We start from the raw sequence: 13070 nt of genomic DNA, 5'->3' as shown, positions 1-13070 counted from the left end.
TGAGGCCTCGGTTTCCTCCTTAATACAATAGGGGATGCCAAGAGTACCTACCTCGCAAAGATTCAATGAAATAATTTGTTTGTAAAACTCAGCATAGATGTTGGCAAGTAGTCGGTGTTCCATAAACGACAGCAAATTTCACTACCATTATCGTGGATCCCATGCAAGCCTTTTCCTGGCAGGAGACCCTGGATACTCCCCTCCCCCCCTTCCCTCTCCTGAAATGCTCCATTGGGTGCCAGCCACAGAGAGTGTCAGGGCACCCACAGGGAGGACTTGAACCTGTCCCGAGCACTCCTTTGCTCTCTGGTACACCTGCGGCTGTGCCTGCGAGGTCTAACTGCATTGCTCTGCTGGCACGGGGTAGAGAGCCTGCCAAGGCCGGACTCAGGCCACTAACGCAGATCAGGCTGTTTCCTCCTCACGCCCCATGTCTACCGGTTCCTCAAACTTTGGGCTGGTGCACACCCTAGAGCATGCACGTGTTTATTTAGAAACGACATACATTTATTATGTGAGTGCTCTGTGTCGATGACTTACTGTACTAAGAGATCAAGTCTGTTATAAAATACCCCTCCCCCAAACTGACTTTTTTTTTGAAAGGTTGACACAAAACATAGATATAAAATTTGCATCTTTTCTCCCCACTCTCCATCATCTGGTGCACTGCCCTTTGGGGGCCTCTGTTGTCACAACAGTCAAGCTACCCTCTGAGTGGGGGATCCACCAGGTGGGAAGGAGGGTGGTCAGACAGAGGCCACTGGAAATTCTCTTGAAAAGTGGAGGATCCTTTGATTTGGCAAATCAACTAAATGATCTGTATTGATAATGTCGATAGGTGGTGGCTGAAGGTTTTGGTAAATGGGTTCATTTACCGAAATGAGCAAAATGTTGGTTATAGGCCCAATCCCAGGCATTGGAGTCTCCTGGGAGCTCATTCAAAAATGCAGAATTTCAGGCCCCACCCCAGGCCCACCAATCAGAATCAAGGGGTCGTGTGTACATTAAAGTTTGTGAGGCACTGTTCTAAGCACGGGTAGGCAAAATTTTTTTTAATTCTAATTTTTAATAAAAATTGTATATATCTAAGGTGTGCAACATGATGACTCCATTCACACGCACAGTGAAATGTTCCTACGAACTGATTAACGTACCATCTCCTCACTTGGTTACCTTCCTTCTGGTGATGACAGCACCCGAAATCTCCTCTCTTTGCAAATTTCGGTATTCAGTCCGGTATTATTATCTGTATTCATTAAGCCATACACTGGCTCTCTAGACTCATCCATCCTATGTTATTGTAACTTAAACTTCTGTAAAGAGCCAGACAGCAAGCATTTTAGGCTTTGCAGACCACACGGACTCGGTCACAACTACTCAACTCTGCCGAAGACCACAAGGAATGGGCCTGGCTGGCTGCCAATAAACTTCATTTACAAAAACAAGCAGCAGGCTGGATTTGGTCTATGGGCCAGAGTTTGCCAACCCCTGCTTTAGACCTCGAGTTTACTGACCAGAAAGTAGGTAATTTCCTTACTTAACAAGTACAATCTTTGCTGTCATTTGGAGGTGGAGAGGTCTCATTGTAATATAGTATATATATTTTCTGTCTTCCTAAAGTCGTATTTATTGTGTGATGGCATTACCCACCCTCCCACCCCCAGACACACATCTACACACACTGTGCTCATTGTGGTCTGGGGATTCAGCGAAGACTGTTCCCTCCTCTCCCCTCCCCTATCTATCTATCTATCATCTATCATCTCCGTTAGTTTTTTAGCTTTTAAAAAATGTTGTTTATTTACCAATAAAACAAAGCCCCTGCCCCCTCGCCACCATTATAAAAGGGAGAGTAGAAGTTCATTTCATGGCTTTCCCTTCAGGCACCTGCTGCAGTATGACCACATACTGATTACGTAATCCCATAAGCCTCGGTTTCCTCATCTGCAAATGGGAACAAATCAATACTTGCCTCATGCAAGTGATTAGAACAGTGCTTAATATATGTTACCTACCATTAGATCACAATGCAACCTTCGAAAATACTGTATAGGAAGGTATATGGTTGAGCATTAAAACCACCTCTCAAAGGATAACCGCTGCCAACCTCAAGGGCGATGCCGTCCAGTTTTTTTTCTAGGCATTAATTTTTAGTTTTTACAGAGCTGTGATCATTCCTGAGTTATTTTATTTTTTAAGACTTTATTTTTTTAAAAGATTTATTTATCTGAGAGAGAGAGTGTGTGCACACACAGGGGTGGGAGAGGGGCAGATGGACTCTTCAAGCAGACTCCCCACTGAGCACAGAGCCTGATGTGGGGCTCAATCCCATCACCCTGAGAGCATGACCTGAGCCGAAATCAAGAGTCAGACACCTAACCGACGGAGCCACCCAGGTGCCCCTAAGACTTTATTTTTTCAGTAATCTACATCCAACATGGGGCTCAAACTCACAACCCCAAGACCAAGAGTCGCATGCTCCACTGACTGAGCCAGCCAGGCACCCAATCCCTGATTTATTTTCAATGTTCTTTTTGAATATTGAAAAGGGCAGGTAGCCCACTGACAGTGGGAGATAGGCCACTCAGAAAGGAAAGGAATCCTCCTTTCCTCCCCTGTTGTGATTCCCAGTGTTCTGGAAGTGAAATATCAGAGCTCCAAACAGCTGTTCCTGGCACCCTGGGACTCAGCATGTCTGAGCTGGCGGAGGTCATAGCTTCTGTCAGCTCCCAGGTGTGGACTGAAATCCTGAGGGGCTCTGGAGTCCCAAGAGACAAGAGGACTCAAGGATTCGCTGTGGGAAAACAGACTCGGTTTTCAAACTTCACCACACTGTTCCCATCCCACTTCCTCCCTTTGAACTTGGGTCCCCACGCCCCAAGAGGTGCGTAGGTGGCCGATGAACCTCCTTTCCCTCCTTCCAGCTGAGGAGAAGGATGCTAACGAAAACAAATGGGTAGCCCCTGAAAGGGCACCTTGAGCCCAAGTTTCTATAGAAACCAAGTCATTCTTTCACCTTTCACCACATTTCCCTCGTCTCCTGACAGGCTCTCTCCTTGGAGATGTGGGCAGCTCTGACATCCATCCTACAACTGTCCCCTCTGGTCAACCAGCAAACACTGCCTGATGTGAGCCTCATGGGAATAGCCAGCAAGCACCGCATGTGAAGACTGTGCAGGCATTATCCAGGCTAATCCTCATATGAACCGTATGGGGTAACAACAGTCACCCTATTTTCACACAGGACAGTCCAGCAAGCATAGTCACACCAGCTCTGCATTCGTCTCCAGGCCTGCAGAAACAAAGTACCACAGACGGGGTGGCTTAACCACCAGAAATTCATGGTCTCAGAGTTCTGGAGGCCAGAAGTCCAAAATCAAGGTTGGTTCCCTCTGAGGGCTGTGAGGGACGGATCTGTTCGGGTCTCTCACTGTCTTGTAGATGGCCATCTTCTCCTGTGTTTCTGCCCATCATCTCCCCTCTGTGTGTGTCTGTCCCTGGGTCCTAATCTCCATGGCCTCACCCACCTTTTTTTTTAATAAGGACATCAGTCATACTGGATTAGGGCCCAGTCAATGGCCGCACTTCAACTTGACTACCTCCGTAAAGACCTATCTCCAAAGAGGTCACACTCTGAGGTACTGGGCGTCAGGACACCACCTTTTTTGAGGGGGCCACAATTCAGCCCACAACAGGCTCTCGAGTCCGACGGGCCTGAACAGGTATCCTACTCTATCCCTTACTGGCCACTTAATCTCATTAAACCCTGGCTTCCTCCTTTGTAAAAGGGAAATAAGAACATCTTCCGTGTGGGTTTCTGCGTGAGGACTACATGAGATGTTTGGCAATTCCCGTGGTGCTTTGTCAGCCCTCTTGTTATTACATCTGAGGGAGGCAGATGCTGGAGATGTCCCACTTCAGAGCGAGCTCTCAGGCCATCTGACTTTCCCGGTGGCTGTGGCCGGGCTGGCTGTGCCTGCAGACCACACACCTGGCCAAGCACATGGCCCCCCCACATGCCACCCCATTCTCTGCCTGGGGATTTCTTGCTGCTTGCTCAACCCACACAGGACAGTCCTAAAGTGCCAAACATTTCGTATCTCCAGGGGCAACGCTCAGGCCCTGAGGTGAAGGATAAGCGTCGGGAGTTAAAATACCCCAGCTTCCCCATTGTGATCATTCTCAAGTGTATTCTCTGGGGTCCCAAGCATGACTGCACCCCAGCTGCCCACAGTGCTAGTCAAGGCATCCTTTCTCTCACTTTTTCTTCCATTTAATGCTTCCTGGGGTCCCCTCCCCAGTAAACAAGCTGCACCCAATTCCTTGCCTCAAGGTCTGCTTTCAAGGTACCCCTAAGATAACGAGGGGACCGCAGCTCAGAGACGTTATATGGCTTGTGCAAGGATATGCAATTAGGGAGAGGGGAGTCCATGATTTGAACCATGGTTTCTTTGGACCCAATCACTGGTATTCTCTCCTCTCTAGTGTCCAACACCTGCTATGTTCCTATCCTCCTCATTCTGTTTGTTCTCTCACGCTTTTATCCTCTTCTGTACAACCACAATAAGGAAGTCATTTTGTAGAGAAGGAAAATGCCTTCTCTTTTTTTCTCTTGAGAAACTTAACCTAACCTAGCCCGCCTGCCCTCCCCCTTGACGTCCCTGCCACATCAGTGCTCTGAATCACTGGGACGGTTTGTTATGCAGCAGTGGTAACCAAAACACCTTGCACTCTTCATGCCCCAGGTTCATGAAGAAAAAGATAACTCAAATGCATGGCACAAATAAATAATCTTTAATTGCAATAAATAGCTCCCCATTATGCCAGACAAGAGGCTGTGGGAAAGATACAGAAGCATCCAACAGGGAGAGATCTACTCTAACTACACTAATTCCTTAGCATGAGAAAAATGACTTTGGTTCACACACAAACACAGAGAAATGCTCAGAGTACGACAAGGAAGGAGTCCTCTTGGATGGGAGTGCGGTGTCCATTTTAATCCAGGTAACTGTCCTTTGCAAGTCTTTCGTGTGCCACAATCACCATGAATCGGTTACTTTTGCTCTATCGTATTCTATTTACTTGACATACGCACATGCTGTTACTGAAGATGGGGCCTTGACAGACAGGAGGACACTGGGTGAACTTTCACTGGGGAGGGGCAGAGGGAAGAGAGTGCTCAGGACAGAGGTCCTGCCGACCACCTTGCTCACCAGGAGGACACACAGGGACACACACGTGTTCACCTGTGAGGGCACACACAAAAACATTCCCCACAGGGGGTCCTTAGGAATAAGCTAACACACGGACAAATTCAGTTAAGCCAGGGAAGTTTCTTACACTGGAATATTTTTTGAGGCCACTTGGTTTCTCCAAATAGTCTAATCTATCACGTCTACTAAAGAGAAGACAAAGTACTTACACTTTTGGGGAAAGGTATCAGAAGCCACCCAATCAGCAGGTGTGCATTTTGGGTATGGGGGGTCGGGCCTCCCCCATACTGGCCAAGCTCTTGGAGAATTTCATCTCGATGGAGGCTGGCGCCCTTGGGGAGGCCCTTTCTCTGGCCTGAGGGTTGAAAGTGCATTGGGGGGTACGGGTATCAACAGGAGCAAGCACTGCCAATAAGTCTCACAGCAGAGCCCACTCAGCTCGTGACACATAGACGGGGTTTCCAGAAAGTTCTCAGGCTTTGCTCATTGAGGGCAACCATTTTGGGTTCAATAGTCAGCTTCCTCTCACTTCTGAGAGGATTTAATGTGTGTGTGTGTGTGTTGTGTGAATGTAATAATGTAATAGGCATGTAACATGTTTTCTGTCTTAAATTTTCTTCCTTTTTTTTTTTTTTTAAACAAATGAAAGCTGCTTTTCCCGCAGCCCTCAGGTCACCTCCAGCGAGGCAGGAGACACGCGGTCACACTCGGCCCGCGACCTCAGGCTGTGCCACTGCTCCACGGCCGTGCGGTGGGTGCTCAGCATCCGCCGCCAGTGGTTGGACTCGGAGGGGCCCGAAGAGTACTGGCCGATGACGATCCTTCCAATGAAGTCGTTGCTGCTCTTCATGTTGTGGCCAAACACTAGGGAGCCAGAGGGGCGAGGGCAGCGGGGGAGGAGGTCAGAAGAAGGAGAGAAACGGGACAGGGAGGCGGGAAGAAGACAGAGGTCGTTAGTCTACACATGCCTCAACGGCAGACACGGGCTCCTTGCTTTTAGGACATCATCGGTTTCTGTCAATGGTGTGAACGCCCCATCTCCCCCATCTCATCTGCCCGCGAATCCCTTCACTCCAGGTGCACCGGGTGGCCGGCGGTTCCTCACCATGCCAGCCTTGTTCCCGCCTCCCGGCCTTCACACTGGCTGTTCCTTCTGCCAGATAGCTGCGTCCCCTACAATACGCAACTTTAAACCCACGGCCATGGCCCTACCACACTGGGTACACAGCACTACAGGTGGGTAGTTCAAGGGGGGCAGTCAGCCATCCCTGGAGTCTGGTTGAGTAGTCAACCCGGGGTTTCTCGATGGTGGCACTGTTGACGTTCTTTGTCACGGGGGCTGTCCCGTGCACAATACTGAGCAGCACCTCGGGCCTCTATGCACTTGATGCCAAGAGCACGAGCCTCACCAGCTGTCACAATCCAAAATGTCTCCAGACGGGGCCTGGTGTCCCCTGAAAGGCCAGTTCATCCTGGAGAAGAGCCTCTAGGTTAAGCCGTGGGCCACAGGGCCAGACATCCTCGGTGACCATGAGGCTAGCTCTGGGACCCTGAGACAAGCAAAGAAATCTCTCTGAGACTCAGTTTCCTCCTAGGTTCAAGAGGAATCTTGACAGTACTTTATCCCATCCATCATTGTGAGGTTTTGAGGACATAACGTGTGTAATGTCTCAGCACACGGTACCTAGATAAGCACTCAGTGAAGGTTATACTGCTATTTTGATCCCAAGTTTCTGTCTGTGGAGCTTTCATAAAAGAGGCTTTATGTTTCCTCTGTTCCAGGCAATGGAGGCAAGCTTCCTGAGAGAAAGGGCCATGGCAATTTCTTCTACCCCTTGTTGTACTGCGTGTCTCTTTGGAAAGCTTCTCTGTTAATTCCAATGCAAGCTTAATTTGTGTCTTTCAAGCCTAATGAGATGGTTAGCTTGATTTATCTTCCCAGCCAAGTTCTGCCTAATTCTTTATCTGCGTGTGGGTTGTCCGGGCATGCCATCTCGCTAACGGGAAAGCAGGCTGTGTCTGTGTTATAAATGAAGGACTGCAGAATGGGAAATATCACAGATTCACCCAGCATGAGCCGAGCAAAAGCGGGCTGGATCCCAGGAGGGATGCCGATTATCAAATAAACCAGCTAAAATATGCAGCCAAAAACAGAGCTTGAATGCTAATGAGCCTCTGTTCTCCCCTGTGGGGTTCACATCAAGAATTCTAAATGATAAAAATTGGGGTGGGGGTGGGAACGGGAAGAAAAAAAGAAAAGTGGAATAACAGAAACAAAACTCCATCCATTGTCTAAATACTAAAAAGACCCAGGGTGAACAAGGCTAGCCTGTACCAATCAAGTCCAATACCGCTCCGGTGTCCAGTACCTGTCAGCAATGTGGACAAAAATTGGACCACGTACATTTTTTGTAACTTGGTAAAGTGTTCAGTAAGCACAGGGGGACCTCGTTTACGTGAAGATCCCTTATAGAAGGGAAAAATTAGGACAGGAATCTTTACTTAATAAAGGACATTACTAAGGAGGTCTCTGAGGCATTTGAAGTTTTGTTCTTTTTTTAAAAGATTTTATTTATTTGTCAGAGAGAAAGGGAGAGAGAGAGCACACACAGGGAGAACGGCAGGCAGAGGGAGAAGCAGGCTCCCCGCTGAGCAGGGAGCCCGATGCGGGACTCAATCCCGGGACCCTGGGTTCACGACCTGGGCCGAAGGCAGACACTCAATCGACTGAGCCACCCAGGCATCCCTCGAAGTTGTTTTTTTGTTTTTGTTTTTTTTGAAAAGGTAACACTCAGGATTGTTTTGAACCACATCTAGTGGGCAGGATAAGGTTTGATCTCACCAAAGGAAAACAAGTTACTACAGTCTGCTTCTCTGTGGGCCTTGGTAAAGCAAGATAAAGCAGGAGGCCATTTCAGGCCCTATTTGGTTTTCTTCCTTGGGGGCAAAATGTTCTATCTTCCTATGCCTTCCAAAGCTCAAGAATGAAAACGCAGAAACATCCTAGTAGGTGAGTATAGGTTTCCTTTGGGAGAAGGGTTTTAAGAAAGGACATCTCAAACACTCTCATGTATTGTTGGTGAAAGAGAAAGCTGGTTCAACTTTTGGGGGATGTTCACAGTATCCACTCGAAATAAAAATGTTGTAACTTGGGATTCAGCAATTCTATTTCTAGGAATTGATCCCATAGAATTATCTGTACAAATGGACAAAAGATATACATACGAGGATATTCTCTAGATATTAGATATTGGATAGTACCTGGGTATCAGAGCCTCTAAGCCAAATCTGGCCCGCCACCTATATTTTATAAATAGTTCTATTGGAACCCGGTCAAACCCATTTGTTTACACAATGTCTATGGCTGCTATTACACTACAGAGGCAGAGCGGAATAGCTGCAAAAGAGATTGTGTGGCCCACAAAGCTGAAACTATTTCCTATCTGGCCCTTTACGGAAAAGCTTGCCAACTCCTGCTCTAGAACATCGTGAGAATGAAAAATGTAAATAACAAAACTATCCATGAAGAAGTGTGCCCAAGGCTGTGGTACGTGAGGCCCTGTCTACCTCCTCAGCCCACCGAAGAGGCTACCCTCAGCTCTCAAGCCCTCTGCCGGGGCCACGCCAGTCTATGCTAATTATGACTTATGGTGGAGTCGTTGGGCCACTCAATAGCAGTTTGCCCTCTGAGGGGGCTGGAGACTAGGGTCAGCCACTTGGATGCCTACAGGACCAATCGCCAGATCAATATCCCAGACACAAAGGCTTGCGTGAATTTCCCTGGTTGGCAACCCTTCAAGTGTGTTTCCCCACGTCATTCCTGGGACAGTGAAGTGCTGTCCTTACAACTCCACTGGGAGAAGGCAACTGGAAACTCAAATCTGTTCTCTCCTGGACTCTGCCCTGTGTGCCTCTTTCCTTTGCTGATTTTGCTCTGTTTCCTTTTTCTGTAATAAACTGTAACCATGAGTATAATAGCTCTGCTAAGTCTGTGAGTCCTTCCAGCGAATCACTGAACTTGACGGTCTTGGGGATCTTCCAAGCTGCAGTTACCCACTCATCAAATATCCCCGACTGGCTTGCCTCCCTTTTCCACTCTCTAATCAGTACTTCCTGGGGTCACCTCCTTAGTAGCCTACCTGAACCCAAGTCATTATCTTAGGATCAGCTTTGGGAAGCATCCAGACAAAGACTGGCGGAGACTAATTAAATCATTTCTGATGTAATAATGCCATGGAAACCAATGTTGCTGTAAAATGAGATAGACCTATATATATGAAATAGAAACATCTCCAAGACATATTGCTAGGAGACAAAAGCAAGTTGCAAAATAGTATATGTAAACACAACCTCTTTTTTGTTAAAAAAAAAAAAGTTAATATATAGAATAGAAAACAATCTGGAGGAATTTCACCAAACTGTTAAGAGCGGCTCTCTCTAGGGAGGGGAAACAAGGAACTTTCTGCGGTCTGTATTATGTAAGTATGGTTTGCACTTCTTACGAGTACATATTGTTTTGGAAAGAAAACAAAAGAAAAAGAAAAAAACAAAGTTGCCATCAGAGAATCCACATCTAAATCACCAGAAGGGAAAAAAAACTAAAAGGAAGTCTAATATCCTACGCTCCTTATCCCAATTTGCAAAGTTCTTCGGTGTGCTGAATCACTTGGCCCTTGAAAGGTAGGCGCTCCTAAGTGATTCAGGCTTTCTGATGGGAAGCCGTTGCTGCTGTGACCATCTGAGTTAATTGGCAGGCTTCGGCACTTGCAAATCACTTGGTAAAGTTATGGCAATCTTAACAGTCTTTCAAAATCGAACATTTAAAATGCAAGTTATAATAAAACCAAAGCTGAATAAAACTAATGACCTCTATGATAAAAGTTGCCTGGGAGAATATCAAGATTTGCCATCACTGTAAATTCCAGGGAGCATGTTGTTGGAGAAACGGGGAATTAAGACTGGATTATCTACAGAATCCAGAAAGGGGCTCAGAGACAGTGGGCCAGATACCCCCAGCCCTCCATTTTACAGATAAGGAAACCAAGTCACTGAGGTGGTTGTTGATACAACTTGAAGTATTTGCAGCAAATACCCTGGGAAGGAAGCCAATTCTTTGTAACTAGATCCCTACTTTCCTCCTCCTTAGAAACAATCACAATTAGAAATTTTGTCGTAAGGCATCCCCAAATATCCCCACTGGTTGTTACGGGGGACTCATTCTACTGCAGTCGCTAGTGTATTACTGGACAATGTACCCTAGTCGTCTGGAAGCAGCTTCCCAACCACCTGTACAATCCAGAGAGTAGCTCAACGGTATCTCGACAGTCAGAAGAGATTCAGAATTTGTGCACAAAAGCCATGGAGAGGGCTCCTCACATTTTCTCTAAGAACCTATTTACTCTTCATGGATTTAGACATACTCTGAATAAATCTGGTCATCTGATTTCCCCATCTGCAGTAATTTTTAAATTTTTTTGTCAAGATTTTATTTATTTGAGAGAACGAGAGACAGCGCACAAGTTGGGGGGGGCAGAGGGAGAGGGACAAGCAGACTCCCTGCTGAGTGGGGAGCCCAAGATGGGGAGCCCAATGCAGGGCTCGATCCCAGGACCCTGGGTTCATGACCTGAGCTGAAGTCAGACGCTTAACCGACTGAGCCATCCAGGCACCCCCATCTGCAGTAATTTAATCTAGTGTACCTACCAGCAGATATAAGAACTTTATTATTTTTTTAAAAGATTTTATTTATTTATTTAGAGAGAGCAGGGGGAGGGGGAGAGGAAAAGGGAGAGAGAGTCACACAAGCTGACTCTGTGCTGAGTGTGGAGCCCGAGATGGGGCTCGATCTCACGACCCTGAGATCACGACCTGAGCCGAAATCAAGAGTCAGATGCTTAGCGGACTGAGCCACCCAGGTGCCCCAAGAACTTTAAGAAGTACAGTAGAAAGGGGTCATTTGGTGAAGGGACAAAACAACCCTGTTCTCCTTCACAGAGCCAAGCTATACGCAACTATGTGATCATTTATTTTTATAGTCATGACTGAATCAGTCAGAAAACTCAGGGTTCTGGTTAATGGGTCAATGGAAGTGTGAAAAGTTCCCTATCAAACTCAGATAAACATTTAAAGCCGTTTTTAACCTCAAAGGGGAGGGGATTCAGTCAGTGGAAGATTTACTCACACAAAACCCCGTTAGTGCCCCTCCCTCCATGGTCAGAGGGCAGAGCAACCACCTTGCCCAGCAAAGCACTCTGTTACTGGTCACACTGTGTTCTCTCCCTAGCCTCAACACATCTCCAGCACCCCGATGTGACAGTCTCAGAGGATGGCCCTCTGTGCAGACAGGCAAGCCACCCAAGTCCAGTTCCACTCTCAGACAGGGCATGGGTATCCCACTTCCTGGAATTTTAGGCTCAACGTATCTCTAAAGACTTAGTGACACATCTGTCTGCTTCTGTGGCACCATCATGGCAATTTCGGTGAAGGAAACCCCTTTGGCAAAACCAAAGCACGAGGAGAGGCACCTACTGGGCTTAGGGACCAGGCTGTGAGGGAGCGTGGAGAGTTACCACTGCTTTATTAAGCACCTACCACTCGTATGGCCCAGGGCAAAGAACGTCATGTGGGTGAATTTGCTACATCTCCGTATCAACACCCTAGAGTCACCCTAGAGTCAGGTTTCTCACCTTGAGCACTACCAACATTTAGGGCCAGATCATTCTGTGGGTTGGGGGCTGTTCTGAGCATTCTGGGATGTTTAGGGGCATCTCTGGAAGATGCCACTAGCTGTCCCCCCAGTTGTGACAACCCGAATTATCTCCAGACATGGCCGTACATCCCCTAGGAGCATCATCGAAGCCTTCTCCATGGAGAACCACTGCTCTAAGGCACTATTACCAGCCCATTTTACAGCTGGGGGGACAGAGGCCCAGGGAGGTGCAGCGAGATCGCCCATTGCTCCAGTCAAAACCTAGGTGCCCTGAGTGAGTCAGGGGCAAGCTGAGGCTTTCACATGTTGTTATTTGCTGTGAAAATGTTCTTAGTTCTTCCCCCCAAAGAGCTAAACTCTTTTGGTTGCTAATTTAGTTTGCCAAGGCAGCCGGTCTGGAAGGGAAGCTGGATGACTTAGCATGTGGGTGTCATAAACACTGCAAATTAAAAGGAAAAAAAAAATCTCGACAGCGCCCCATTTTGCATGTTTGGTTCCAAGGTGATACCCCCCCATGAAGCTTCAAGGCTGACAGCACAGTACAGGGGTGTCCCAGGTCATGGGCAGAACCTCACCTCATCACAGGCCCCACCCCTGGTCTACCTCTTGGGTACTGACTTAAGCTGTTCCCCCATTTCTGGAAAAAAAAAAATGCACGAAGCCAGCAAAACCCATCATGTGCTGTTTCTCATTCCTCCCTAATTCCTCAGCGCAGAGGGATCCCCACACTGTGCCCGGATGTTCAGGAGTTATCTCCACCCTCAGAGAAGCCCCAAAGCAATCTCCTTGTCCCTTTTCCTCCCATCCCTCCTCTCCGGAGGCCAGCTCTGACACACCCCAACGAAGGTGGTACCCATTCTCTCGTCAACTTTCGCAAAACTTCCTCAACCTATAACATCCCCTCTTTTTTCTTCTCTCTGAAAGCTAGAGGCTGTTTCAGGTGTTTCTTCAAAACAAGGTAAATCATATCCTTTGCCTGGGCCTCAGTTTTCCCTTTTATACAATGGGTGGGTTTATGTAGGTTTTAAGGCCCTCTTCCACTCTAACATTACTTTGGTGCTAAGAAGTTTCATCCATGACTTAGGAGTGAGGTTTCATTTCATGATTCATTGCAGCTGCTAGGACAGAACGTTTTTCTCCATGTTTTT

At 47.3% G+C, this 13070-nt stretch overlaps 1 protein-coding gene across 2 annotated transcripts in view; it reads right to left on the bottom strand.

Annotated features, from left to right (window-relative positions):
* Positions 1-4773: 4773 nt before the first annotated feature.
* The window catches only part of SYT17 (synaptotagmin 17), a 75576-nt gene continuing 67279 nt past the window's right edge, over positions 4774-13070 (bottom strand). For both annotated transcript variants that reach the window (XM_019800991.2, XM_019800994.2), the window contains exon 8: positions 4774-6077. In XM_019800991.2, coding sequence (XP_019656550.1) covers positions 5881-6077 — 197 coding nt within the window. In that variant the 3' untranslated portion in view covers positions 4774-5880. The remainder of the gene's footprint in view (positions 6078-13070) is intronic.

Source organism: Ailuropoda melanoleuca, chromosome 10 (genome assembly GCF_002007445.2).
Source record: "Ailuropoda melanoleuca isolate Jingjing chromosome 10, ASM200744v2, whole genome shotgun sequence".
In the NCBI taxonomy this organism is placed as follows: domain Eukaryota; kingdom Metazoa; phylum Chordata; class Mammalia; order Carnivora; family Ursidae; genus Ailuropoda; species Ailuropoda melanoleuca.
The sequence above is the reverse complement of the archived record's forward strand: the minus strand, read 5'-3'. Positions and strand labels throughout refer to the sequence as shown.